This window comes from Curcuma longa, chromosome 11 (assembly GCF_044706935.1).
Source record: "Curcuma longa cultivar G26 ecotype Majalengka, Jawa Barat chromosome 11, ITB_CL_G26_1.1, whole genome shotgun sequence".
NCBI classification, from domain to species: Eukaryota; Viridiplantae; Streptophyta; class Magnoliopsida; order Zingiberales; family Zingiberaceae; genus Curcuma; species Curcuma longa.
In genome coordinates this window covers 28,084,139-28,110,380 of record NC_133871.1, presented here as the reverse complement: position 1 = coordinate 28,110,380, position 26,242 = coordinate 28,084,139, and the positions used below count along the sequence as shown (strand labels likewise).

General features: G+C 35.8%; 4 protein-coding genes and 1 pseudogene across 4 annotated transcripts; 2 read left to right on the top strand and 3 right to left on the bottom strand.

The window, feature by feature from the left end:
* Positions 1-511: 511 nt before the first annotated feature.
* LOC141840491 (putative plant SNARE 11) lies at positions 512-4,521 on the bottom strand. The gene is made up of 10 exons (XM_074728491.1): positions 4,362-4,521; positions 3,844-3,936; positions 3,354-3,447; positions 3,215-3,252; positions 2,693-2,775; positions 1,857-1,936; positions 1,397-1,453; positions 1,197-1,289; positions 1,019-1,093; positions 512-586 (listed from the first exon to the last, which is right to left on the bottom strand). Exons 1-10 carry the CDS (start codon positions 4,433-4,435, stop codon positions 512-514), a joined length of 762 nt encoding a protein of 253 aa, XP_074584592.1. The 5' UTR covers positions 4,436-4,521.
* A 6,608-nt stretch (positions 4,522-11,129) lies between these two features.
* On the top strand, positions 11,130-14,690 carry LOC141840025 (proteasome subunit alpha type-7-like). The gene is made up of 3 exons (XM_074727907.1): positions 11,130-11,323; positions 11,418-11,832; positions 14,394-14,690. Exons 1-3 carry the CDS (start codon positions 11,151-11,153, stop codon positions 14,553-14,555), a joined length of 750 nt encoding a protein of 249 aa, XP_074584008.1. The 5' UTR covers positions 11,130-11,150; the 3' UTR covers positions 14,556-14,690.
* A 2,150-nt stretch (positions 14,691-16,840) lies between these two features.
* Positions 16,841-20,593, top strand: LOC141840026 (rac-like GTP-binding protein 5). Its single transcript, XM_074727908.1, has 7 exons — positions 16,841-17,316; positions 17,914-18,001; positions 18,103-18,212; positions 18,323-18,386; positions 19,885-19,949; positions 20,048-20,113; positions 20,195-20,593. The coding sequence occupies exons 1-7, from the start codon at positions 17,218-17,220 to the stop codon at positions 20,294-20,296; spliced, it is 594 nt and encodes a 197-aa protein (XP_074584009.1). The 5' UTR covers positions 16,841-17,217; the 3' UTR covers positions 20,297-20,593.
* Positions 20,594-20,921: 328 nt separating this feature from the next.
* LOC141842014 (mavicyanin-like) lies at positions 20,922-21,711 on the bottom strand. Its single transcript, XM_074730226.1, has 2 exons — positions 21,515-21,711; positions 20,922-21,416 (listed from the first exon to the last, which is right to left on the bottom strand). Exons 1-2 carry the CDS (start codon positions 21,684-21,686, stop codon positions 21,070-21,072), a joined length of 519 nt encoding a protein of 172 aa, XP_074586327.1. The 5' UTR covers positions 21,687-21,711; the 3' UTR covers positions 20,922-21,069.
* Positions 21,712-22,073: 362 nt separating this feature from the next.
* On the bottom strand, positions 22,074-23,704 carry LOC141837819 (uncharacterized; annotated as a pseudogene).
* Between the last annotated feature and the right edge of the window lie 2,538 nt (positions 23,705-26,242).

Genomic DNA, 26,242 nt, shown 5'->3' with positions numbered 1-26,242 from the left:
ACGAACATTTGAATAAAAAAATTGAACATTTCTGATAAATATAGAAAAAGGAGAGAGACGAAATTATATTGAAATCAGATTCAATTTCATTTAAATTTCTTAAATTATAAGTATTTTATCTAAGTTGATTAATTAAGGATTTTACCGTGAATATAATTATGATAATTCAAAAGGTTTTAATTTGGTTATGATCGCAAGAAGAAATAACAATCAACACGAAATAATTTTTCTCTAAAAAAATAACTAGACCAAGTATCTTTTTTTTGTTTTTAGTATGCATAACATGGGTAAGCCGTATCATATATACAATTTAAATACAAAAATATATGTATATACATTCATTCAATTTATTATATCGTCCCATTTTCACTTAAAAAATATTCTTAACACAAGTATAAACAATTAGAGACAGGACTTTTAGTTGTATACTTCTACAACAAATGCATTTTGGAAAGAAAAAAAAAGTGCAAGGTTTGAGCCAAAAGAATTAAACCTTCAATTACCACAGATTTCAAAGAAGCTTCCGACTTGCCGGAGGAGGAAGTCCAGGAATGTCCTGTATGTCTTTGTTATTCGGTTGCACAATCTGAAAGATGACATGCTTTAGAAATCCAATGGTCAAACAGTGATGAAATTATAGATATTTTGTCACAATCTGCTCAGACAAAAGAATTGCTCTATCATTTTCTCAAGTCTAATCATTAATATAAAATGTTAAAATCAAATGAAGAGTATGATTCTCATCTAAGCTTATAATTCTTCCTTGTTAGTTCACAACCCAATATGTGAGAGTGAGTTGAGATGTCACAATCTCTTGCAGCTTAAGGCTCCTCCTCAATATCACGAGTAGCTTAGATGAGAGTTACTCATTGTGAGGCTGACTCAAAATGTTTCGCTCCAATTTAACAGTAAAATTCGCTTATAAACTTATTAATTAACTCAAAACTCAATTAAAATGGGGTGTCTCACATTTGAATCATAAATGTAACTCTAAAGATAGGCAAATAAAACAACACACCTTGACGATTATGATAGCTATAACCCCCATCGCTATCAGGAAAAGCATTGCCATTATGCATTTGTCAGTTGCAATCTGAAAGTTGTTGGGTTGGAAATGGTTAAACACGAAAGTAAAGGGCTAAAGATTGGACAATGGGAGAACCATAGTGATAACTGATAAGTTGCAGAGAAATAACTTGTCTGCCTAATTCCTTTGCGAGTTTGGATGCTTTCTTGATTGAGAAATGAATTGAATCCAGTTCGTTCACAATCCTACTCATTTGCTCGGTCTGGCTTGTTTGGGAAATATCAGATCACTAATGAATTCAAGAAGAACAGCTAATCTGTTCTAAATGGTACTCTGGAAATGGAAATTCTGACCTTGAGAATGGCATACCTGTGCCTTGAGCGCAGCTGTTGTTTCTGCTCCAACATTAATGGTTTCTTGAACAACCTATAATCAAAGTTCATTTATTTCAGAGGTTTCGCAACCAGAAGATATTTGTGAAAATCACTGTCAGAATGATGAAATTTGTATTCTTAACATTGAAAGTCTTTGTTAAAAGTTTCAATTGACAAATCAAGCTACCAATAGCAAGACAATAACTTGAGTTCCTACGCCAGACAAGGTTTTTTTTTAAGATTCCTCGATGAGACATACACTAACAAAGTATATAATAAGAAATTGCAAGTCCAAACAATTTCAAACGGGGTAAAGTATTGGATTAAACAAATATAACCATAACAATGTAGTATTAAATGAGAGAACAAAGTTGGAACTATCAAGGAAGAAAAAGAATAGCCAATTATAACAGCCATTTGAACAATATGTACAAGTCAACAGAGGAATTCTCAACCTGCTTTGATCGCTCAATTGCTTCATCTGTTTCATCCATCATATGGTATCCTGTATCCATCAACTGCTCATTGGTCATAGCTGAAAAGCAATGAATAGGAGAATAAAGCTTTAGGGGCCTTTTATGTTCTTTCTATACTGAGATCTCAGAAAAATTAAATTTGAAAATTCAGGGAAACTACAGAACCATTTATTAAACATTTAATCTTTCAAGGAAGCCCCTGTGAATTACTAAAAAATCATAGTTTTTATGTAAACTTTGTCAAAGGGTCTAGCTGTTTATGCACAGTTATTAGTCAGTCATCGAAGCTTGATAACAAAAAAGTGTTACCATTCCCTTTTTCTAGTTTAAGGCCATTTTTCTGGCATAGATAAACATTTAAGTGTAAAGTTTAAGTGGGATCTTAGTTGGTTCTGATTGAAATACTTCTACTTAATATGGGAGACAACAAATAAGAAATGGGATAGTTCACAAGACAAATCAGGGAAAGGATAACCTAGGAAGATTCTATTAGAAAACTGTAGGTATTAGAAAGGGAAACCAAACCAAATACTCCATGTTTGGTGACATTGATGTTTTTCTATTAAGAATAAATGAAATTGCCCATAAAACCAAACAAGATTGAATGAAATTGCATTAATATTTATTTATGAAGTATTATGGGTTAGAAATGACAGTGTGAATCAAATCAAGGAATGTTTACAAAATTGATGATTGCTCACTAATAATGGCAGATAATAATCACCTTTGTGCACCTACAACAGACAAATTGTAGCTTAAGATCATAAATTCAACTGAAAAGATGTAGGCAATGGCATCAACTAAAGAAAACATACATGATGCCAATAGAACATTTTCTTCAGAATATACGTCTTCACTACCACTGAAAGGATCAACTCGTTTATTTTCACTTGTATGCCTGAAAATATATAAACAAATAAATTTAAAAAATGCTGCACAAACGGAGGGAATTTTTCATACATGGAAAGGGGAAACAAGAAAAACAAAAAGAGGTCATGGTCGGGAGAAGAACTTGAAAGCATTCCCATGATGGAATATATTTCACACGAAGCTTGATCAATTCCTCTCTTAAAATAACTACAGGTCTATATTCACTTTGAAATATACATAAGAACTGAGAGAGAGAGTAATAAAAAGGTCTAAACAATTCACAAATTTTGAAGAAAGCAATTTATCCAAATGTGCTTCCTAATTATTTCTTCATGACGAGGATGAAAAAGAATTTGGAAAGAGATATCACGCTTCAATAAGTTTAATAATAAAACAGAAAATATACAGCATCAGGGTAGAAAATTATTATTATTATTATTATAAAACAAAAAGGATAGAAAACTCACTGCTTCTTCATAGCAACATACGAGTTGAGTTCTTTGATCTGGAGAGAGAGAGAGAGAGAGATAAGATATCCACTCCTAAGCTGTCAAGCAGTAAACAATGAAATGACCAAATTGAGAACTTCAGTTAGCAAAAAGACACCATTGCTTGTTTTCTTTCATTCAACGCCTTTTTCGTATCAGGTGGATTTCTACTATCCTCTTCCTTCATGACTCTTTCAAACTCTTTGATGAGCCTAAGATGCCAAGATGAGACGTTCCAGTCAGAAATAAGTATAATTATTAGGAAAGATAATGTAAAAACAGAAGTCATTGCCCTATAATCCAGCTACACATTTTCAGAAAAAATCTTATTTTATTTATATATTGACAGTGAAAACCAAACAATTGGCAATTGAACTTAAAAATATGAAAAGATTCGTAGCAGAAGATTGCTCGTCTCCAAGGGTAGAGAAGCTTGTTGTAACATATCATAATAATGCATGTCTTCCATGCCCAGTCAGTCACAAAGATGATGATTTATAATAAAACTTCAAAAAGAGATGCTGCTAAATGAAACAAAAGATGAAGGAAAAAGTGCGAATAAAATCATCGGAACCCTAATAAAATAATGAAGCTTTTCATAGATTTACCTCTTGCATTCCCTCATCTTGTCAGTCAGTTCTTCTAACTGCCTGCTCTGTCTGCTTGGTTCTTTGATCTTCTGCAGCTTCTGAAATCCATTTCTGTTTGAAATTCAGTGAGAGTTAATTAGACATTATATTAAGCTTCCCTATTCAGAAGAGCAAATTCTTCTCAGTCTCTTCATTAAAAGTTCAATCATTATATTCCTCAACCCCCTTTTTGTATTTATTTAATACAAAAGATATCACCTTGTTTCTCAAAACTATTATTAAGGATATGGAGCAGTTCAAAATAACTTCTTTTATCAAACCTATTCAACCTATTCAATATAATGTTACAAAACATGATATTATTCGTGAAAAAGAGAGGAGGAGGAGACATTAGTTATGGAAGTCTGAGGATGTGTAGTTATTCAAGACCAACGATGTGTTTCAGGAGGGACCCATGCTCGGCCTAACAGAGATTTTCGCTCCAAAATCAAATATAATGCGCAACAGTACAGTAAAAGAAGCTACATATTCCTTACGATAATGCGCGAAAGGTATCGTTGATGTTGCCCTCAATTTGAGCCAGTTCCACGCTAATATCCTCCAAATCCATCTTGCCCGCCGGAACTCGTCGTCAACGAGAATTATCAGAAGCAATCACAATGGCCGTTCGATCCAACAACCGAAACCGAAACCTGGCAAGCAAAGTTTGCTCCGAGAAATCCGATTTCAACTTGCCTCGCCCATTCTGATCCTCGCGCGCCGTATTCCGGCCTGCCTAAATCCGAGTGGAATCGACGACGCCGTCGAAGCAGCCTCACGCGGCGACGCCCGATCCGCCTCGTGACAGCGGCCGGAAAACGAGCGGAGCGAGGGGATTGGAGGGATCCACGCGCGGGGTGTGTTGGGATCGCTCGCACGACGGAGGGAGCTTCGAAATGGAAATTATTTAGTTGATTTCTAAATAATTATAATTTTGGCATTTGGAAACCTATAATGTCCAACTTATCTCAATACTAAATCCGGAAAAAAAAATTGTTTTTTTTAAATAGAAGCTAATTCGTAAAATAAATTTATGGTATTTTTTTTAAGAAAAAAGAAAAAAAGCATGCAATAAGTTTAAACAAACCCTATAAGAAAATGAATACTCAATTTTGGACTTGGCTTGCCTCATTCACATCCTTATATTATTTTTTACATCTAAAAATTTGTATGCTAACACATCTATAGTTATGCCGCAAAGAAAAATTATACACTCTATTGAGCTTTGTAAATCACAGATTATTGCTAATTAAATCCTGTCCCTCCATTGAGCTTTGTAAATTGCTAATTCAGAATTTTCCAGTTTATTGACTTTTATGTTATCTAACTACTCTAGAATATCCTTTTTAGTAATCTCACATCTATCTTAGCATTCTCATCTCAAGTCTCAGCTATTTTTTTTTTTTTACAGATTTTCTCAATTTATTATCTTTTATATTATATCTAACTATTCTAAAATATCCTTTCTAGTAATCTCACATCTGTCTTAGCAATCTCATCTCAAATCTGAACTACATCAGTACGTCCTTTTTTTTCACACATTGCTATCTAATAGACCAACACTCTAGTACATCAAGCATAGTGGATAAATATAGATCCAGCAAAATAATTCAGAAAGTTTTGAATAATGTAGTGAAAATATTCCAACCATTTTACAATTAATAGTGATTGAGTGATCATGAACTATCAATGAGAAAAAAGAACAGGAATGCAAACCAACTTAAATATATAGATCGAAGTTACAATTTGGGATAATATTTTAAGTGAATCTTGCTTGTTCATGTTTGTTCGTTTAGATTTTGAAAGTTGCTTGGGGCCATGCTAGGATAAATGTCTCAATCTTACACTAGCTAGACTTGATGCTTAATATGTTTTCTAGTAGACTATTTTTTTGAATGTAAAAGTTAATAATTGTCTCACATTGATTGTATCCATTATGGTTGTGATGCCGAAAAATTGTCTCACATATTAAGTGTTATTGCCATAATATAGTCAAACATTTAGATACATGCATTTTATCGTTTACAATATATTTTATTATTTTTTAATTGATGAAGCTTCTAATGCAGCTAGAAATTTGGAAATTGGGGGTACCAGTGCTCAAAGTGAAAATGTTACTGCACAAGTAAGTTGGGAGCTTTTTTGTATTCTTTTTGTTTTTTTTAAAATACTTATAATGCTATCAAATCATAGACTGACAGAACAACAGAGGAAAGATTTGATCAACATGTACACTTTACTGGAATACGAAAAGCTTTCGTAGATGTTGCTGAAGAAATTGATGCACTCAGAAATGAAATAGAAAAATTAAAAGGTAAAGGATAAATTATTATTATTTTATTATTAAGCTATTGGATGATTAATTATTATTTTAATACATCGCAGAGCATGCACCAAGAGGGGTGCCCGCCGCCGCAGGGCATGCACCATCGAGATGGACTTGGATACGGAGGTATGTATTTTTTAATTATAAATATCATATAATTAATATTTATAGAAAATATGTTTTTTAATTATTATTTTTATATAGGTTGATGGCGGTTGTACTATTCATTATCGGTCTTGGTCTGTCCATTGCATCAATGAAGATCGAGAATCAGTATTTAGGCATAGCTGGTAACGCCGTATACACTATGCTCACTTTATTACAGTATTTATTCTAAAATGGAGAAGGCATCAACAACTGTCTAATCTAGTTTCCTAGATGTTTTTAATCAATTAAAAGGTACTATGCCATAATCGAATCCAATTTCGGTCGTTAATATTTAGCGATCGAAATTTAGTTCGGTCGCTAATTAGCGACCGAAATTAATTTCGGTCGCTAATTAGAGATTATTAATCTGGTTTTTCCCTTGGTTTTTTGTCCGAATTAGCGACTAAAATTGAGTTCGGTCGTTAATTAACGATCGAATCCAATTTCGGTCGTTAATATTTAGCGACCGAAATTTGATTCGGTCGCTAATTAGCGATCGAACTCAATTTCGGTCGCTAATTAGCGACTGAAATTGATTTCGATTAAATATTAACGACCGAATATAATTTCAGTCGCTGAATTTTTTCCTTATCATCCGATTCAAAAAAATACCGACCCAATTAAATTTCAGTCGCTGAAATAGCGACTGAATTTACATTTCGGTCGCTAAATAGCGACTGAATTTTAATTTCGATCGTAAATTTGCGATCGAAAATATTTCAGTCGCTAAATAGTGATCGAATTTATAATTCGGTCGCTAAATAGCGACCGAACAAATTTAGTCGCTAAATACTTATAATGCTATCAAATCATAGACTGACAGAACAACAGAGGAAAGATTTGATCAACATGTACACTTTACTGGAATACGAAAAGCTTTCGTAGATGTTGCTGAAGAAATTGATGCACTCAGAAATGAAATAGAAAAATTAAAAGGTAAAGGATAAATTATTATTATTTTATTATTAAGCTATTGGATGATTAATTATTATTTTAATACGTCGCAGAGCATGCACCAAGAGGGGTGCCCGCCGCCGCAGGGCATGCACCATCGAGATGGACTTGGATACGGAGGTATGTATTTTTTAATTATAAATATCATATAATTAATATTTATAGAAAATATGTTTTTTAATTATTTTTTTTATATAGGTTGATGGCGGTTGTACTATTCATTATCGGTCTTGGTCTGTCCATTGCATCAATGAAGATCGAGAATCAGTATTTAGGCATAGCTGGTAACGCCGTATACACTATGCTCACTTTATTACAGTATTTATTCTAAAATGGAGAAGGCATCAACAACTGTCTAATCTAGTTCCCTAGATGTTTTTAATCAATTAAAAGGTACTATGCCATAATCGAATCCAATTTCGGTCGTTAATATTTAGCGACCAAAATTTGGTTCGGTCGCTAATTAGCGACCGAAATTGATTTCGGTTGCTAATTTGCGACCGAAATCGGTCGCTAATTAGAGATTATTAATCTGGTTTTTTCCCTTGGTTTTTTGTCCGAATTAGCGACTAAAATTGAGTTCGGTCGTTAATTAACGATCGAATCCAATTTCGGTCGTTAATATTTAGCGACCGAAATTTGGTTCGGTCGCTAATTAGAGAAACGAACTCAATTTCGGTCGCTAATTAGCGACCGAACCAAATTTCGGTCGCTAATTAGCGACTGAAATTGATTTCGATCGCTAAATATTAACGACCGAATATAATTTCAGTCGCTGAATTTTTTCCTTATCATCCGATTCAAAAAAATACCGACCCAATTAAATTTCAGTCGCTGAAATAGCGACTGAATTTACATTTCGGTCGCTAAATAGCGACTGAATTTTAATTTCGATCGTAAATTTGCGACCGAAAATATTTCAGTCGCTAAATAGTGATCGAATTTATAATTCGGTCGCTAAATAGCGACCGAACAAATTCAGTCGCTAAATACTTATAATGCTATCAAATCATAGACTGACAGAACAACAGAGGAAAGATTTGATCAACATGTACACTTTACTGGAATACGAAAAGCTTTCGTAGATGTTGCTGAAGAAATTGATGCACTCAGAAATGAAATAGAAAAATTAAAAGGTAAAGGATAAATTATTATTATTTTATTATTAAGCTATTGGATGATTAATTATTATTTTAATACGTCGCAGAGCATGCACCAAGAGGGGTGCCCGCCGCCGCAGGGCATGCACCATCGAGATGGACTTGGATACGGAGGTATGTATTTTTTAATTATAAATATCATATAATTAATATTTATAGAAAATATGTTTTTTAATTATTTTTTTTATATAGGTTGATGGCGGTTGTACTATTCATTATCGGTCTTGGTCTGTCCATTGCATCAATGAAGATCGAGAATCAGTATTTAGGCATAGCTGGTAACGCCGTATACACTATGCTCACTTTATTACAGTATTTATTCTAAAATGGAGAAGGCATCAACAACTGTCTAATCTAGTTCCCTAGATGTTTTTAATCAATTAAAAGGTACTATGCCATAATCGAATCCAATTTCGGTCGTTAATATTTAGCGACCGAAATTTGGTTCGGTCGCTAATTAGCGACCGAAATTGATTTCGGTTGCTAATTAGCGACCGAAATTGATTTCGGTTATTAATTTGCGATCGAAATCAATTTCGGTCGCTAATTAGAGATTATTAATCTGGTTTTTTCCCTTGGTTTTTTGTCCGAATTAGCGACTAAAATTGAGTTCGGTCGTTAATTAACGATCGAATCCAATTTCGGTCGTTAATATTTAGCGACCGAAATTTGGTTCGGTCGCTAATTAGAGAACAATTTCGGTCGAACTCAATTTCGGTCGCTAATTAGCGACCGAACCAAATTTCGGTCGCTAATTAGCGACTGAAATTGATTTCGATCGCTAAATATTAACGACCGAATATAATTTCAGTCGCTGAATTTTTTCCTTATCATCCGATTCAAAAAAATACCGACCCAATTAAATTTCAGTCGCTGAAATAGCGACTGAATTTACATTTCGGTCGCTAAATAGCGACTGAATTTTAATTTCGATCGTAAATTTGCGACCGAAAATATTTCAGTCGCTAAATAGCGATCGAATTTATAATTCGGTCGCTAAATAGCGACCGAACAAATTCAGTCGCTAAATAGCGACTGAAATGTAAATTCAGTCGTTATTTTAACGATCGAAAAATATTCGGTCGCTAAATCCGTCGCTAATCATGGAGTTTTTTTGTAGTGGGCAATGTTAGACAAAAATTATTAGAGATAAACAAGTTCAAGTCATATCTAGTCTTACGCCTAGTTTCAAATAGAATTATTTATGTCTAAGATATATAAATAAATGGATTGTAATCCTACTTTATACACAAGAACAAGATATCAAATTATCAAAGAGAAAAGGAAACTATTATATAGGGATCTAAGGCTGCTGATAATCTTTTGGCAAAAGAATAGGCTTGCTCAAGCAATTGGAGAAGGGATATCAAGCTGGTTAGGTGTCTTGCAATAAGGCTTTACCAAGCATGCCTAAATAGGGTCATACCTTGAGACGACTTAAGCTTTCAAACTGACATGGACCAGCATGATATAACATTTAGGCAAATCCAACATAGTACAAAAATGAAACCTAACATATCCCATTGTCTACAAGAGTTTTAACCTACCAAACAAAAAAAAACATGGAATATTTACATTTTGATTTTTTTAATGAACAAACAGGACCCCAGTTTCAGTTTGATCCGTGAATATTAATTATATTTCTCTATTATAGGATAGGGCACCTGAATAATTCCAAGCTCTAGCGGTTGATAGAGAGTAGAACATGGAAATGGCTCGATCCGAAAAGCTTTGATTTGTGACACTGAATAAAAGCATTGATTTGTGCGATAGCTGTTGCAACAATTTAGTATAACAAGAAAAGAGCACTTTGGCTGTGCGAGTTCTCCTATAATTATATATGTTCTAGTGCGATCTCAACCAGAGCCTATCCTTGTACAACATTTTTCAATTGAATAGGGTTCAACTTCAACCCAACTAGATATTTAACAATCAGACCAAATTAATTGTACTTCTACTTCCTAGTTAACAATTTAGATCATCAATCTGGTTTAATTTTCCAAACACTGTTAACAATTTAGCACCCAACCTTCCTAGCTACACCACAGTGCATTTATAACATGAATTGCAATTGTCATTTCTCCTTGCATTTTGGTCTATGACACTCCATCACTAACACTATCTCCCTCATATAGGAGAGCATTGAAATATTTTTTATGATTTTGACACAAATTTTGAGATACATTTTTTTATTTTAATTGTCCAAGCTTTCAAATATAATTATATATACTGTGAGTACAAAAAAGTATTTTTGGTACCAAAAGAAAACAACATATATGGGTGGTAAAGAATGATAAAAAGAAAAAATTTAATTTAATGAACATGTCATCAGTATCAAGCAATATCTGTCCTAACTATTTTTAAAAGTAGAGACGAACAATTAGACAATTATGAAATAAAAATTTAGAAAAAAACAACATGAAGTTAATATATAAATCAACAATAAACCATGGCCCTTGGGTGTTATGGTGTAAAAAAGATATTTATAGTACTTTTGTAAATATTAGTTATATAAGGCGCTTTTGAGTAAAATGCCGATTGAGTAATCTTTGGGCCGATAATGTATGGGTTGGCCCAATTGGAACGAGAGTGCCGTTCCGGCCCGGCCCACATGTGGCACCCTTCCTTCTTCTCCTTCTTCTCCAAGTAAACCCTCTTTAATAACAGCAGAAGAGCAACGACACCCCCAATCGTATGTCATGGCTCGCTACGACCGCGCCATCACTGTATTCTCCCCTGATGGCCATCTCTTCCAGGTCGAGTACGCCCTAGAAGCAGTCCGCAAGGGCAACGCCGCTGTCGGCGTCCGTGGCACCGACGTTATCGTCCTCGGTGTCGAGAAGAAATCCACCCCAAAGCTCCAAGACTCCCGGTAATTGCCTACCCATCACCAGTTCTCGCGGCTGGTTTCTGCCTACTCATGTTAGGGGTTCTTACGATCCATCTTCTCCCTGCCCGCTTCCCAGATCGGTGCGTAAGATCGTGAGCTTGGACACTCACATCGCGCTGGCATGCGCGGGGCTCAAGGCGGACGCTCGTGTGCTCATCAACCGCGCGCGGATCGAGTGCCAGAGCCACCGCCTCACCGTGGAGGATCCTGTCACGGTCGAGTATATCACTCGCTACATCGCAGGTCTGCAGCAGAAGTACACCCAGAGTGGCGGTGTACGACCCTTTGGGCTCTCCGCGCTCATCATTGGCTTTGACCCTTACACTGGCGTGCCTGCGCTATACCAGACTGACCCGTCCGGAACCTTCTCGGCCTGGAAGGCAAATGCTACTGGGAGGAACTCGAATTCAATGCGGGAGTTCCTTGAAAAGAACTATAAGGAGACCTCCGGGCAGGAAACCGTGAAGCTGGCTATCAGGGCACTACTTGAAGTAAGTTTGTTACTCCCTTTATTTTCATGGTTATGTATTGTCATCGGTTTACCATTGGTAAACTTTTTTACTGATTAATGACTGTTCTATGTCTAATTGTCTCTAAGTAATAGTGCAACTCTTTGAGAATTCTGTGATCTTACCATTGCTCGCGTTCATTCTGCAATTGGTTAATTGCGTCAATTGTTACTATCAACTTTTGTTTCTTAAATTTGCAAGCAAATGAAACAGATTGTGGCTCTGGATGCTACAGATTATATCTTGGATTAGATAGTCAAGTGAGAACGTGGGAGATAATGAGAATATGAGATATACTTTAGGGCTCTTCGTGATAGATGAACATGCTTATTGTAAGAGCGAGTCTATCCTAGCTTCTTTGTCATATGCCTTGTGGGATGAATTTTCCAAATCAACGACTTGTTTGTATGTTTAGAATTTATCATTTCATATTGAGATGCTAAAGTATGGAGGTGTGATTTGAGACATTTTGAACGTGTATAATCATAATAGGTTTATGAAGATGCTATTGCTATTAACATTGTCATACCGTAGAAAATTCGTGATATGGGAGATACAATTAGCATCTATAATTGAGGTCAATAATCAGTGAGATAAATAAATAAATAAAAGGACTGACACTAAAACATGGCATCTTTCAAGTTTTATTATAACTGCAACATGTTTTCTTGTGGAGGCAATGGATGACTGAAGAGAGTGTAAATAGGCAAAAAAAAAAAAAGGGGAGTTTGAATTGATTCTAGAAACTAAAGATTTTTATATAAAGTAGAACTAAAGTTGCATATATGAAATGTAGTTTCAAAGATAAGAAAAGAAACTACAATTCTTAAGATGGATGGATATAAACTTATTGTAGAACAGCTTTAAATATCATGTTGGATCCGTTTTTCAACAAAGAGATATTAATAAAAATCAGTTCATCGAAAGATAAAATCTCTTTAATGGTTGAAAAGGAAAGAAGCCTCTGAAATTGTATGGAATCTTCTTATTCTCAGATTTTAAAAGAAAGGTTAAGACTTAAGACTATAGTACAAGCAATCATATTTTGTTGGTCAAAGTTTTGGACAATTCTGATACAAGACGTTGAGAAATTTAAGAGTATCACAGATGAGATGGTAAGATAGATGCGCAGAGTTATTGAAAAAATAACACAAAATATTAATATCCTCAAGCAATTAGTTTTATCACCAATAGAAAGTAGTTTGAAATAATATAAATGTATAAAGATAACTATTAGGTTTTATAGAGAGGCGTGTTGAAATGTTCAGAGGAAGGTTTGTATGGAGTAGACAAAGACAAAAACTCTATTTAACGTAATTAAAATCGTTTTAAGATATTGGATATTATTTCGTATAGTTGTGTTGAGTTCAATGGAAAGATGAGATCCATGTGCTTAACCCCAAATAAAGCACAATTGTTATTGTATACTTATGAAGACAGCATGATACTTCAATTGTTCAACATAGCTAAAACCACTATTGGATGATAATGTCTGTCATCTTATTGATTTGTGCTTTTGTTAGTCATACATCTCTCTATCTCTAGAAGTTTTGCCTCCATTTTATTAGGTAGAATTTGAATAGTATAAACCACTATTGTCTTGGACAAATGATATTTACCATGTATAATTCCTATATTTCTTAGTAATATCCTGATCAAATTGAGCATGGATATCAACATTTATAACATCATCAAGAGGTGTAATTCGTGAATTATAGCCATAATCAAGTAGAGAGGATGCCTTTTTATCTGAGTAATTGTGCATTATAAAAAAATATAAATGCAAAGGTTCACGATTATGATGGCATATACGTTATTAAAATCATGTATTTTATCTCGATAGAGTGTTTATCTCCTATAGTATAGTAACATAATGACCATCACTAACAATAATAACCTGTTTTAATTTCTAAACCTTTCAAACAAGGTCTTTGAAATTTGATCACTTTCAATTTATTTACTATTATCTAATAATTTTTTTAATGTCTTTTTGGCATTTGTATATAATTAGATAATTGTTGGAACTAGAATAAAACATTTTAACTATATATAACTTTCACCAAACATTATTAACTCCGATTTGCTTCTACCTATGGAACTTCCAAATGCTACAATAACATCTTTTTTAGACCTGAACAGAGCCAGCATGCAGGTCCCTTGTAGATCTGCCCTTGTATGAAGGAGCCTGGGTTGCCATACAATTCAGACAGGTTCAATCTCAGACGGCTGGGCAGTTGGACTGTCGGGGATTGAACACGCCTGGATCATATTGTATACAGGTGGTAAGTTGGAATTTGATCGAGAAAATGCATAGCTTGTGTGAAACCGGCACAAAGCTTCAGTAGTTACGGGGTTCATGAAAAGCTATGGAATTGTTGCACAGACTGAGTTTATAATTTTGTCGTCCATGATGAATGCAGAGAAAACAAATATTTTTTCTATTGAAAGTTACCCGATTTCTTACCATGAGACACCCTCCAATACAAAAAGAAAGCATGGATTCTCATTCAAACTTTAATGATGATGGTGATTTTGCTATTTAGGTGGTGGAGAGCGGAGGAAAGAACATAGAAATTGCAGTGATGACCAAAGAACAGGGTCTTCGTGAACTTGAAGAAGCTGAGATAGATGCTATTGTTGCTGAGATAGAGGCAGAGAAAGCTGCAGCTGAGGCTGCAAAGAAGGCCCCGTCTAAAGATTCCTAAATCTGTATGTTCTCGTGATTTGCTATCTGATTTTAAACTTCGAATTTGTATGTGAATTTATCTAAACTTCATTTGTTCCCTATAATTAAGTTTGTCCTGCAATTCAGTGGAAATTGCTGCTATGGTCGGTTTTTACGGATTTACCAATTGCACTTTTTTTATCCTCGTAGTTACAAAGAGACGAGGATTTTTTATTTAATTTTTTTTTGAATTGAAGTGAGTTTTTTATAATTGTTTTTTAGTAAAACTTTTGAATTTAAAATGATATATTCGAAAAATAATTGTGATCTAAATTTAGTTTTGATCAAGGAGTATGATCAAGACTTTTTATAAATGTTCTTCACTAAAATATTGTTCCTTGTTCAATTTGGAAAAGTTGGAATATTGTTCGGGAAACTTTTATGTTTCTGTTTTATATATTTTAAAAAAATGATAGAAATTTTGCCAAAGAATATTTTCTCAAAGTCTAAATAAATAGTTTAGACTAAAAACACTCGGAAATAAGTTAATTTCCCACAGCCAGGCCAAGGCTTAATATGTGGATTTGATTGAGCTCACTCGGGCGTCGCCTCCGTCGCATTTGCCTTCTGCAGCGGTTGTCGGCCATTGATCCACGGCGGCATCTCCCCAAGCAAAGTAAACCTCTGCAACCACGTTACGTATCCGTTGCTACATTCCTCCTTAGTTCGTTCCACAAGCCCCACCATCTACTTCTTCATAGAATTACTACTACTACTTGGTAAAAATTTCAATTTTTGAAGCAGAGTTCATCTTTAATTTTGTTGTACTTATTGAGAGCTCGTTGCTTGTTCTATAATTTTATTTCATCATAACTAACTCAGCTATGACTCAGGAATCAAAACTCATTGCTTGTGATCGATGTTGAATTTGTTCATGGATCGATCTCAGTCGAGCATATTTGAAAATATGTAAAATTCCTAATTACTTACAATTATGTTCATAAAAAACAAAAAAGACCATGGGTTCTTGATAATATATACAATAAGGAGGTTGAACTAATTCCTAGCTAAAGCTCATAAAATTACTGAAATAATATTATAATTATCATCTAAACATCTCTTTAATTAATTCCTTATAAAGAGAAGAACCTGACCTGTGTTAGGAGGAATAAAAGTCACTAGAGATCAGCCTCAAATATGACATTGGAGCCCCAACCACGGTGCAATATTAAAATACTTTCATACTTAATCAAGTATCCATAGATAGATTCTCAACTAGGTGTACAATTTTCTCTAATGAAAAGACAATTTTGAAATGATGGCTGTAGAACGGTGAATTATCTGAGTTTTTCAATTTATTTTGATTGTATGGATCATCTTTAGGATTAATCGATTCAAAAAATTAAATATATAAAATAAAAAAAAATCAAATATGACATTGCACCACAGATATGAACAACAATACTCATAGTTAAATATAAGATAAATTAAAAAATTATGATAGTCTATATAAACAATTGTTTTGATTTATTTATTTATTTTCAATTAATTGGACTAGATTGATTGCATTGGCCGGTCCAATACAATATTCATAGCATTGCCAAATGGTCTACTGAACTTACCTAATCTTCCAACTCAAATAACTACTCCAATATCGTTTAGCTTTATTGCCTTGTCCTCACACATGTATGCTCATCAATGTGGTCACGACTTACAAGTGAGTTAGGTTACAACTCCACGTGACCTCATTTAATTTAGTTCTTACTTTAATCGGTCGAATCCGTCGATATAGATTTTCGTACGCTCTTGACCTGAAATGTCTAAATTAGGCACTGAGTTAACACCTTGAACCAATATTATTTTTTTTTAAAAAAAATGCAAGTGCCGATTTATCATCTAAAACAAGTAAATGCAAGTTGAAAATAGCATTGGCAATATAGACATCAGTCTACTATTATCTCTAATTTTATTTGCATTGTGTCACTTTTAAATTTTATCTTTATTTTATTTTATTAAGATGGTTTTTTTTTATGTTGTACTATGTTACCTCTTCAATATTCCATTAATAATTTTTATTTTATTTTTAAAATGCACATTATCTTCTTCTTCTTGTGGTGAGCGGTTTAAGTAATAGATTAAAAGGATAAAATAGGTATTTTGCTTACGGGAATAATAAAATATAAATTTTTTGGAGTTTTTTGATATAATGAAATATTATCATTTCAGAAAAATACTACAAGGGGCGAATCAAAAAATATGGGGTTTTTAGGGACGGGAATTTAAAAATGGAAGGGAGCAAAGTAATTGGGCATATAAGCTGGTGCGGTGGCGTCTTTCACCGACCCCTTCCGCCGCACCATTTCCCGGCCATCCTCCCTCCCTCTCTCTGACTTCCCCAAACCCGAAGGCGCTCCCTTTCCCTCTCTCCTCGCCATCTCCGGTAACTAGACAAAGGAAAAACGAGATCTTGATGGCAGATCTGCGTGGGATTAGGGGTTGTTGCTCCTCTCTGATCTGCGTGCCTGTCGCCGTCAATGGAGGTGGACTTCGCTTTGGCTGGGCGATGTGAACTTGAAGAAGCATCTGGAGGTGGAAGATAGGAGGAAGAGCGATCGAAGGGAGGACTTTTTTCTTTTGACTTTTCTGTGTTTCTGCTGAATTTTAGTGTCATTGGAGGGTAGAGGAGGAGATCGGTGAAGGAGATGAGTGCTTCGAGGTTTATTAAGTGCGTCACTGTGGGAGACGGCGCCGTGGGCAAGACCTGCATGCTTATCTCCTACACCAGCAACACTTTCCCAACTGTAAGTAACGTAAAGATGTTGACGCTGTTGCTCAAGAAAAAATTATACTAGAAAATGGTAGTCTTGTTCTTATCAGCATTAGACGGTTCTTGTGTTGAGACAGTTTTTGTATTTATTGTTTCTATGTCAATTATTTTGGCAAAAAAAAAAAAAAACAATCAATTCCCGATCCATAGTTCCTGTGATTTTTTTTACTGGTCACTTACTTTGAAAAATAACAATCAATTCAAGGATCTGGAGATGCCAGAAATGTTCATCGTTTTGATTGGTTAAAAAACTTGCAGAATTTTATTTTTACTTTGCTGAATTGTAGGAATAATCTCCATCTCCTGCAAATCATTGTGGTCGTTTCTGTTTGATTATTTATTTCGTTTTCTATATCGTGGTGGACATATAAGGACAATGTTTCTCACATTAGTTGTTCAATCAAGCATTCTGTCCAGCTCTTATTTTAGGTTATTTCAGAACATAAATTCAATCTTTTTAAGTGAGCTCACATCACTGTTATTTACAATTTCAAAGATGAAAATGTTGGGAAGTGGTATTTAAATTGTATTTTACAGACATTTATGTTTCTACTTTCTCTCTTCTGGACAGGATTATGTTCCTACAGTTTTTGACAATTTCAGTGCCAATGTCGTGGTGGATGGTAGCACAGTTAATTTAGGTCTGTGGGATACTGCAGGTAATATAAATCACCATGTTTTCTTCCTGTTTATTATCTTCCTTTTCTTATTTACACCTGTTTTCTTTAAGCCTTGAATAATATCTTGGTCACTTGAACAGGCCAAGAGGATTACAATCGATTGAGACCTTTGAGCTATCGTGGTGCAGATGTTTTCTTGCTTGCCTTCTCTCTCATTAGCAAAGCCAGCTATGAAAATGTTGCAAAGAAGGTGTTACACTGTTTGCCTTTTGCTACTACTTTATTCAGGCGTTTAAAGTTTTTGCCAAAGGCGTAAGTCTTAATGATTTACTGATGTTTTGTACTGGTTGGCATTTCCAGTGGATACCTGAGCTGAGGCACTATGCACCTGGTGTGCCGATAATTCTTGTTGGAACAAAGCTGGGTAATGTTGCTATACTGTGATACTCTAGTACTTAGAATATAATCTTTTGCGGTTCATTCATTGGTAAGGGTGTGCATCTTGTGTATATTTATTCTGGTAATGTTGTCGTATTGATCTCATTATTTGACTCGTTGCTTGAAAGCCTCCTACTCCCTTTGGGTATTGGTGAAAGATTTAGTATGAGAAATTGGATTCCTGTAACTGTAAATTCACTAGGATGCATTACATCATGATGATACTGAATCAGATCAATATATGCATTAAAGGTTCTTAGGTGGCAGGCAATTGATATTAGCCGAGGAAAATTTTGATGGTCGTTGTCTTCCATTTTTTGTCAGTGCATAATTGTTTAGATAATTACACACCTACCAGAAAAAACTATTGAGTTTGGAAGTCAAGTTGGCTAATATTTTGAGACTTTAGTTGACTTAGTTAAAAGCACATGTTAGTGAAGTAATTCTTTGCACGATTACTCTTTTCTATTCTGGATCCACATTACACAGCTGTTTGTCCTTTCAGAAGGATGGAGGTTGACCCGCCTTTTTGGGTTCCCATAGTTTGTTCTTTTCGCATGGAATCACTATGGTATTCTATTACACTACCTTCTAAGGTCGTTGAGTGGTTTGTTTTGTATTACGATTAAACAAACAATGCAGAACTACAGACCCAACAAGAATGACCATTCTTTATCCCCCCCCCCCCCCCCCCCCCCCCCCCCCCCACCCAACCAAAAAACCCAATATATTCATTGTTTCCTTACAATATCTTATCTTTTGTGTCATGTTTTTCCTTAACCAAATCTATTCACCGTTTCCTGGTATCTTTTATGTCATGTTTTCCATCTGAGCGAAATAGAAGAGGTTCCATGATGGATGAGAACGCCAAAGGTTTTGTTGCAAGCTACCAAAGAATGTTAACAAAATCACTTGAGGATAACTCTGGTTAGAGAGACAGTTGCACTCTTCGTTCCACTTATTGGACTATCTGAATCCACCATTTACTCACTGGGATGGCAGTGCATTTTACGAAATATATTGATTTCAGTAAGTACCTAGGATTCTCGATAAAGGTATATGTTAAGCTTGGAAAGGAGATCCAGTTGATTATCAATGACATAAAGCTACTAGTAATTGGAACAGATTGGCAAAAATAGGAGACATATTTAGAACTATTATATGTGGTTTGGGGGATTAAACTTGCATCTTTTGGTCCAGATTGACGAACAAAGAAAGCTTGCCATAGTGCAAGAACGTCTAGTATCAACCTAGTTATCTTCGTAATCTCTCTAAGTTAGAAATACAAATGTAAGATGCATCAACTGGTACAATATTTCATTGAGTTTATCAACTGATGAGCATTTCATTGTTTTTCAGTTTCTGATGTGCAAAACCTATTATTTGATGTATGATACTGGCTGATTTTCAGCTTACACAAGATTATTCTGGCTGTTGGATTCCAAATCCTTTTCAATCTGACATTGCAATCGATTTGTTGACAGATCTTCGGGACGATAAACAATTTTTCATTGATCACCCAGGAGCTGTTCCCATAAGTAGTGCTCAGGTAAGCCAATTAAAATCTTTCATCAAAAACTGTATCTTTTCTCTATGCAACCGGTGGAGTCGCTTAGAATAACGAGGGCAAATCTGATAATGTTCTAGGGTGAGGAACTGCAGAAGCAAATAGGCGCGGCCGCCTACTTGGAATGCAGTTCAAAGACTCAGCAAGTAACATATTCTCCCCCGCAATTGTCTCACTCCATGATGTAACTGCATTCTTATTTGTTTTTTGATTGTTTACCGCCCTAGAACGTCAAGGCAGTATTCGATGCGGCTATCAAGGTTGTTCTTCAACCACCCAAGCAAAAGAAGAAGAAGAAGAAGCAACATAAAAATTGCTCTATATTGTAAGAGTCAAGCAAGTACGCAAAAGGTAACGTCTAGTCTCCATGGAGCAGTTTAACACTTTCAAGTTCAAGGATTTCGGAATGATGTTATATGAACATTATCGAAAAGGTGTTTTCAAACCATCAGCTGGCCTGTGGATGATCTACAACTTGATCCAACAGTCGCGTATACTTGCGATTAGGGAATTGTTGTTTGAATGTAGTTTGGATGCAGAAACATGGTGCTGAGTTTATCCAATATTCGCTCGAATGTATTGAGAACTAGATTGTTTACCTTAATATATGTTGTGTTTCCTTCTAATTGATATTGCAACATTCTGTGTTTACTTCGAGGGAGGATCGAAAGTTGAGAAGATCAAACGCAATCTTTACTTGAAAGATGTTCATCCTAAAATTAAAAAGAAGGTAATTTTATTGTCCTCTTGTGAATTTACAAACCAATCTAGTCCTGCATCGTCATCGAGCTCAGCCATGCGAGACAACATGGGTATCTTATTCTCTCAATTTCTAGGCCCACCACGATGAAGACGTGATTTTTGAAGTTAAACAGGAAGCTGCAAAAGGTCATCCGATATCGCCAATCGATTATTTCGTCATTGAGCAATTTAATTTTTTTATTCTTGCTAATCTACAACAAAAAGTCAACTACATTTATCAATTGATGGCGACAATTGATGAAAATAAAATGAATTAACATTTCCAATCAAATTAAAAGTCAAACGTGACGGCGACAAAGTGGGCCAGACCAGTAATTGTCGTGCAAGACCCAGCCCAACCTTACATAGCCTGTAGGCCCCACACCATCAGCAATGTCGACCAGCTAACCACCCACCACCACCGCACCACCGCCCGTCCTACGCCGTTGCCGGCGTCATGGCTCGGCTCCTCCGGAGCCGGAGCAGCAGCGCCTCCACTGGAGGCCGCCACTCTGACGCCCATCCGCATGCCTCCCTGGCAGTGGCCCTCCACGGCGCATATGAACCAGAAACTCGTCGGCTCCGCCAGGGTCACCCGGTCGCTGCCGTTGTTGTACATATTAAGCACGCCGGAGCTCCAGTTACATGATCTGAACGTCTCCTCTGTCACCTGATACACGTTGTGCAGCACCCGCACATAATTAAATACTGAAAGAACAGCACAGCAACGATTGATTATAAGACTGCAAAAAAGAATAAATTAAATACATATATAAATCGAGATGCTGATCGCACGATGCCGGTACCTAAAACATCACCGACGGTGAAGTTGTGGTTCTGCGACCAGAGGAGGTAGTTGGTTCCGGTGTCCCAGCCGTCGCCGTCGCCGACGGTGTACTCTGTGGCGTGGACGCAGATTTTAGCAGAGAGGGACAAGAAGAAGAGGATGACGACGGGCGCTAGAAGAGAACTAGCCATGGCTTGGGAACAGAGAAGCCATATCTCTTGCCCCCATTGATTTATCGTAAGGCGTAGTCAATGACAAGGTAGCTGATGACTCGATCATGGCTGAGATCACAAGGTGTGGTTGGACCGTTTCAAATCAATTATGAATGGTTTCACAACGCATAAGATTTGGTCAAAGTCACAACGCATAAGATTCATAAACATCACTAACAAAAATTATATATCTTCCAAGGTAATATCCAAAGTATTACTATAATTAATGTCAAACCTATCTAAAAGCGTTGACATGCATCAAAGAAACCAACCCAAGCAAAAAATCACAGAGAGAACGTATATTATTAAACCTTCCATCAGAAATCTACTGATCCCTATATAAGATATATATATGATCATATATAGTTATTCTCCTCTGTCTTCTTTCTCTGGTTCTCGCTCTACATTTTGGTCTTTCCATTCGATTTTGGCATCGTCTTCTTCCTGCGCCAAGTGTAGCATGAGCCTGCCATTTTCCCTAGTGGCTTGCAGGCACTGCTGCGTAGGGACTCTGATCTTTTTGAGGACGAATCTCCCATCTTTCTTGAATGACTTGAGGCACACCCACGGCTTCACCCCTCTCCCGATGGTCGACAACGGCGGGGGGAATCTATCCCGGCGTATGAGCCCGGTGTCCGACTGGCTCCTCAGCAACAACATCCCCACCATTTCCTCATCCTCCTCACTTCTTGTTCTTTTGGACTCGTACTCAGCGTCGGATAAGCATTCGGGGTCGCATTCTTTTTGGTCGCGGAGGGACTCTGAAGAATTCTTCGGAGAGTCTTTGACCTTGATTGCTTCGTTGTCTGATTCGATTGCGGTATCGGAGTCTAAGAATGGATCTTTGGGGGGTGGCAATGTTTTTGGTTCCTTGAAGTGGATTCCAGAGCCAAAGACGTCAAAGGAATTGATGGAATCGTGGAGTCGGAGTTCCTTCCACGAAAGAGATCGCATAAAGATGGAGTTTTCCGGCAATGGGTGTTCTAAGATTTTTCGGAGTTCCGCCCATGGATCCATTGGTGGTGAAGAAGACACTGCAAAGGGAAGAAGAAGACGAGAGAGAGAAAGAGAGAGAGAGAGAGAGAGAGAGAGAGAGAGGGAATGGTGTGTGTTCCAAAATGAAGGGAGAACAGTTGAGGGGAAGAGAGAATGAAGGAATGTTGGTGATCGCTTCTTCCGACACGTGGACCAACAAAATTTATATGCGGTTGCAACTTCCTACGAATCAGGTAAATAGATAAATAAATAAAATTATCAATAAAATAAAATAAATCAAATGCGTGTGTGTTTTTTGCTAACCACTGTTTTCTTTTAATATAAATGGAGATGGCTAAATGAACATATGATATAAGTGTATTTAAAAAATTAAAGGAAAGAGTAATTGTAAATTAAAAATCATAACACATTAATATATAGAAAATCTATTTAGTATTTTTATTAAAAAAATTTAATATGATTTTTAAAATTTAGGAATAATTAATTAATGTGGATTATTAAAAATGTAAGATATTTTTTAGATATTCTTTCATTAAAATAATAATAAAACCATTGAAACCTTAAGGTTAGCACAAACTTAAGAACATCTTTATATATGTTGATCCACAAACACCACACCTCCCAAAGATACAGTCCACAGTAAAGTAGAATAAAGACTACATCATGCTAATTCACCATTAAAGAGATCAACAAGCATCACAGTTCACCTTCAAGGCTTTAACAGAGATCAAACTGAAAGAAAGAAAAAAAAAACAAGAGAAAAGAAAAGGAAAACACTTTGGAATGTAGGAAGGGAGCCCATTGACTGGCCTTGAGTAGCACTAACACTACCAACCTACCATTTCTTTTCTTCCTTGATTGTCACATTGCAGATAAGCTCATGCATGCAACGTGAAGGCTTCGTCTTCCTTGACCTCATCTCCATACCCTCTCGCTCATCCAATGCACGCTACCAGACTGTATAAATATAAGCAGGTGGTGATCTATGCTTATGGGCCAAATTAAAGACCAATTAGTAATCTTACCTGAGCGGAGCAGCAAAAAGAGGCATGGCTTTAATCCACTATATAAAGCTGCTGCTTGGGCTGTGCTGCTTCCTTTAATGGCTAAATGGAGTACGAGCTTAACAGAGAAAGGTCGGCTGAAGGAGGCCTGTTAGTACAATTAATGGCACAGCGAAAGCTACGCAATGATCAAGGAGAACACAGAGATGCATGCCAAGGAAGACGTGAGCTTAGATTTGTGTCGATCGTTGTGTACTGTGTTTGTAATTAATTGACGGTGGCATCAGACCTGCAGCTTTAATTTATTTGCTAAGGCTACGAAGATGCTACCTGTAGATCCAGAGAGAGATCAATGCTCATCAGCAAAGAGCCACTAATGATTGGGCAGCATAACTTTGCTTTTGGGATGCAAATCTAATCTAATGGGATTCCCTGTCTGCTATTTATTGTGTATCATAATTAAATATAGCTCAATCAAGCAAGCAGAGATGCATGAATCCTGGTTCATGTTTGGCTTGGTTTTGTAATCTATCTAGAACAGGGTAGCCTTTGATCAGGCTATGGATGGAGAGATATGAGTTAAAGAAAGGTTATGAGTTCTGACAATGAAAAATACATTGTTTTTTGTTTGTTTTCTATACAGATATTCTTGAATCTTAAAGAAATCTTAAATTCTTAATCCTTAAAAATTTAAGGCTCTGATTCGAAACGCAGATCGATGATGGAGGGGGCAACTTTGGCAAAGTAGGTAGCATGCCTGGTCCATAAGCTAAATCTTGCATGGATATATATATCAGCTACATCAGGTGATCTGCACTGCAAATGGCTGGAGTAGGTCTGGCCGAACGCCCAGTGGGTTCCACGATGTCGGCGAAGACCAGAGGTTGGCCGTCGATGACGGTGACCTTGAAGGACAGGGATGTTGAAAATTTGATTTTGATAATCAATAAATTAAATATGAATAGGACGATATGAAAATTAATTTATTTCGAAAGTAAACCATCATAAATAAATTTAATATAATGTTAATTCGAATATGTAAAAATGTTAAAATGTATAGAATTAATTGAGAGATGTAAAATTAAAATTAAGTTTTAAAATTTAATTATCAAATTAATCAATTGATTATTAATTAATAAAATTTAATTAATTAATAAAAAATAATTGATAATTAACATCAATTAGTTCTCTCAATATCTTTTTTTCTCTTAGCGAAAACATGATATAAAAAGAAAATATCATTCTTAAAATTAAAACTTAAACCTATAATCTAATTATCCGTTGGCAAGTGCTCTTTCGTAGTTACATTAAGTTGATGGTACTCTTTCGTTTTATTTTGTTGTAATTTGGTCCTAACTTCTCATATATATTTGTGAGGATTAACTAACATCTAACATTGTAGTTACCTTTATTAATTCTTATTTCTTCTGAGCCATTTCATAATGCATGTATGTGGATAGTTGATATATCTATACATGCGATGTGCAAACATGATGTGTAAGGCGGTGAGGCGAGGGGAGAGTGAGGCTTTTGTCGTATTAGTTGTGTAAGGTGGTGAGCGAGGAGAGGGCAAGGCAGTTATGTTGTTGTATGTGCAGGTTTAGGGCAGGCAGCCTCTATATATAATTTTCATTCTCATCTCTTAATTATTTCTTCTTCTCTTCGTCTCTTCTCCTGTCTCTTTTTTTTTGTTTCTGAGCCAACTCTAAATCATCCTAGCTACTCAAATGGTTAATATTCTGACAGCTTGTTCGCCCCTCGGACCTCGTCATTGAAGAAGAAATAAAGATAGAAACTCTTCTCCACGAAAAATCAGTATAAAAAAAATCATGATTAACGACCGAATTTTCGATCGCTAAATTTGATTAACGAGCAATAAAATAAATCATAAAAAATTTCATCGTAATTCAATTTAATGATCGAATTTGAATTTGGTCGCTAATTAGTAATCGATTTCGAATTCTGTCGCTAAAATTAGCAACCGATTTGAAGTTCGGTCGCTAATTTTAGCGGTCGATGTCTCTTATATTTCTTCTTCTCTTCGTCTCTTCTCTTCTTCTACTGTCTCTTCTCTTTGTTTCTGAGTCAACTCTAAATTGTCCTAGCTACTCAAATGGTTAATATTATGGAAGCTTGTTCGCCCCTCGGACCTCATCGTTGAAGAAGAAATGAAGATAGAAACTCTTCTCCACGAAGAAATCAGTATAAAAAAATCCTGATTAACGACCGAATTTTCGATCGCTAAATTCGATTAACAATCGATAAAATAAATTATAAAATTTTTTGTCGTAATTCAATTTAACGATCGAATTTGAATTCGATCGCTAAGATCGATTTCGAATTCAGTCGCTAAAATTAGCGACTGATTTGAAGTTCGGTCGCTAATTTTAGCGGCCGATGTCTCTTTATTTCTTCTTCTCTTCGTCTCTTCTCCTGTCTCTTCTCTTTGTTTCTGAGCCAACTCTAAATCGTCCTAGCTACTCAAATGGTTAATATTCTGACAGTTTGTTACCTAAAATTAGCGACCGATTTGAA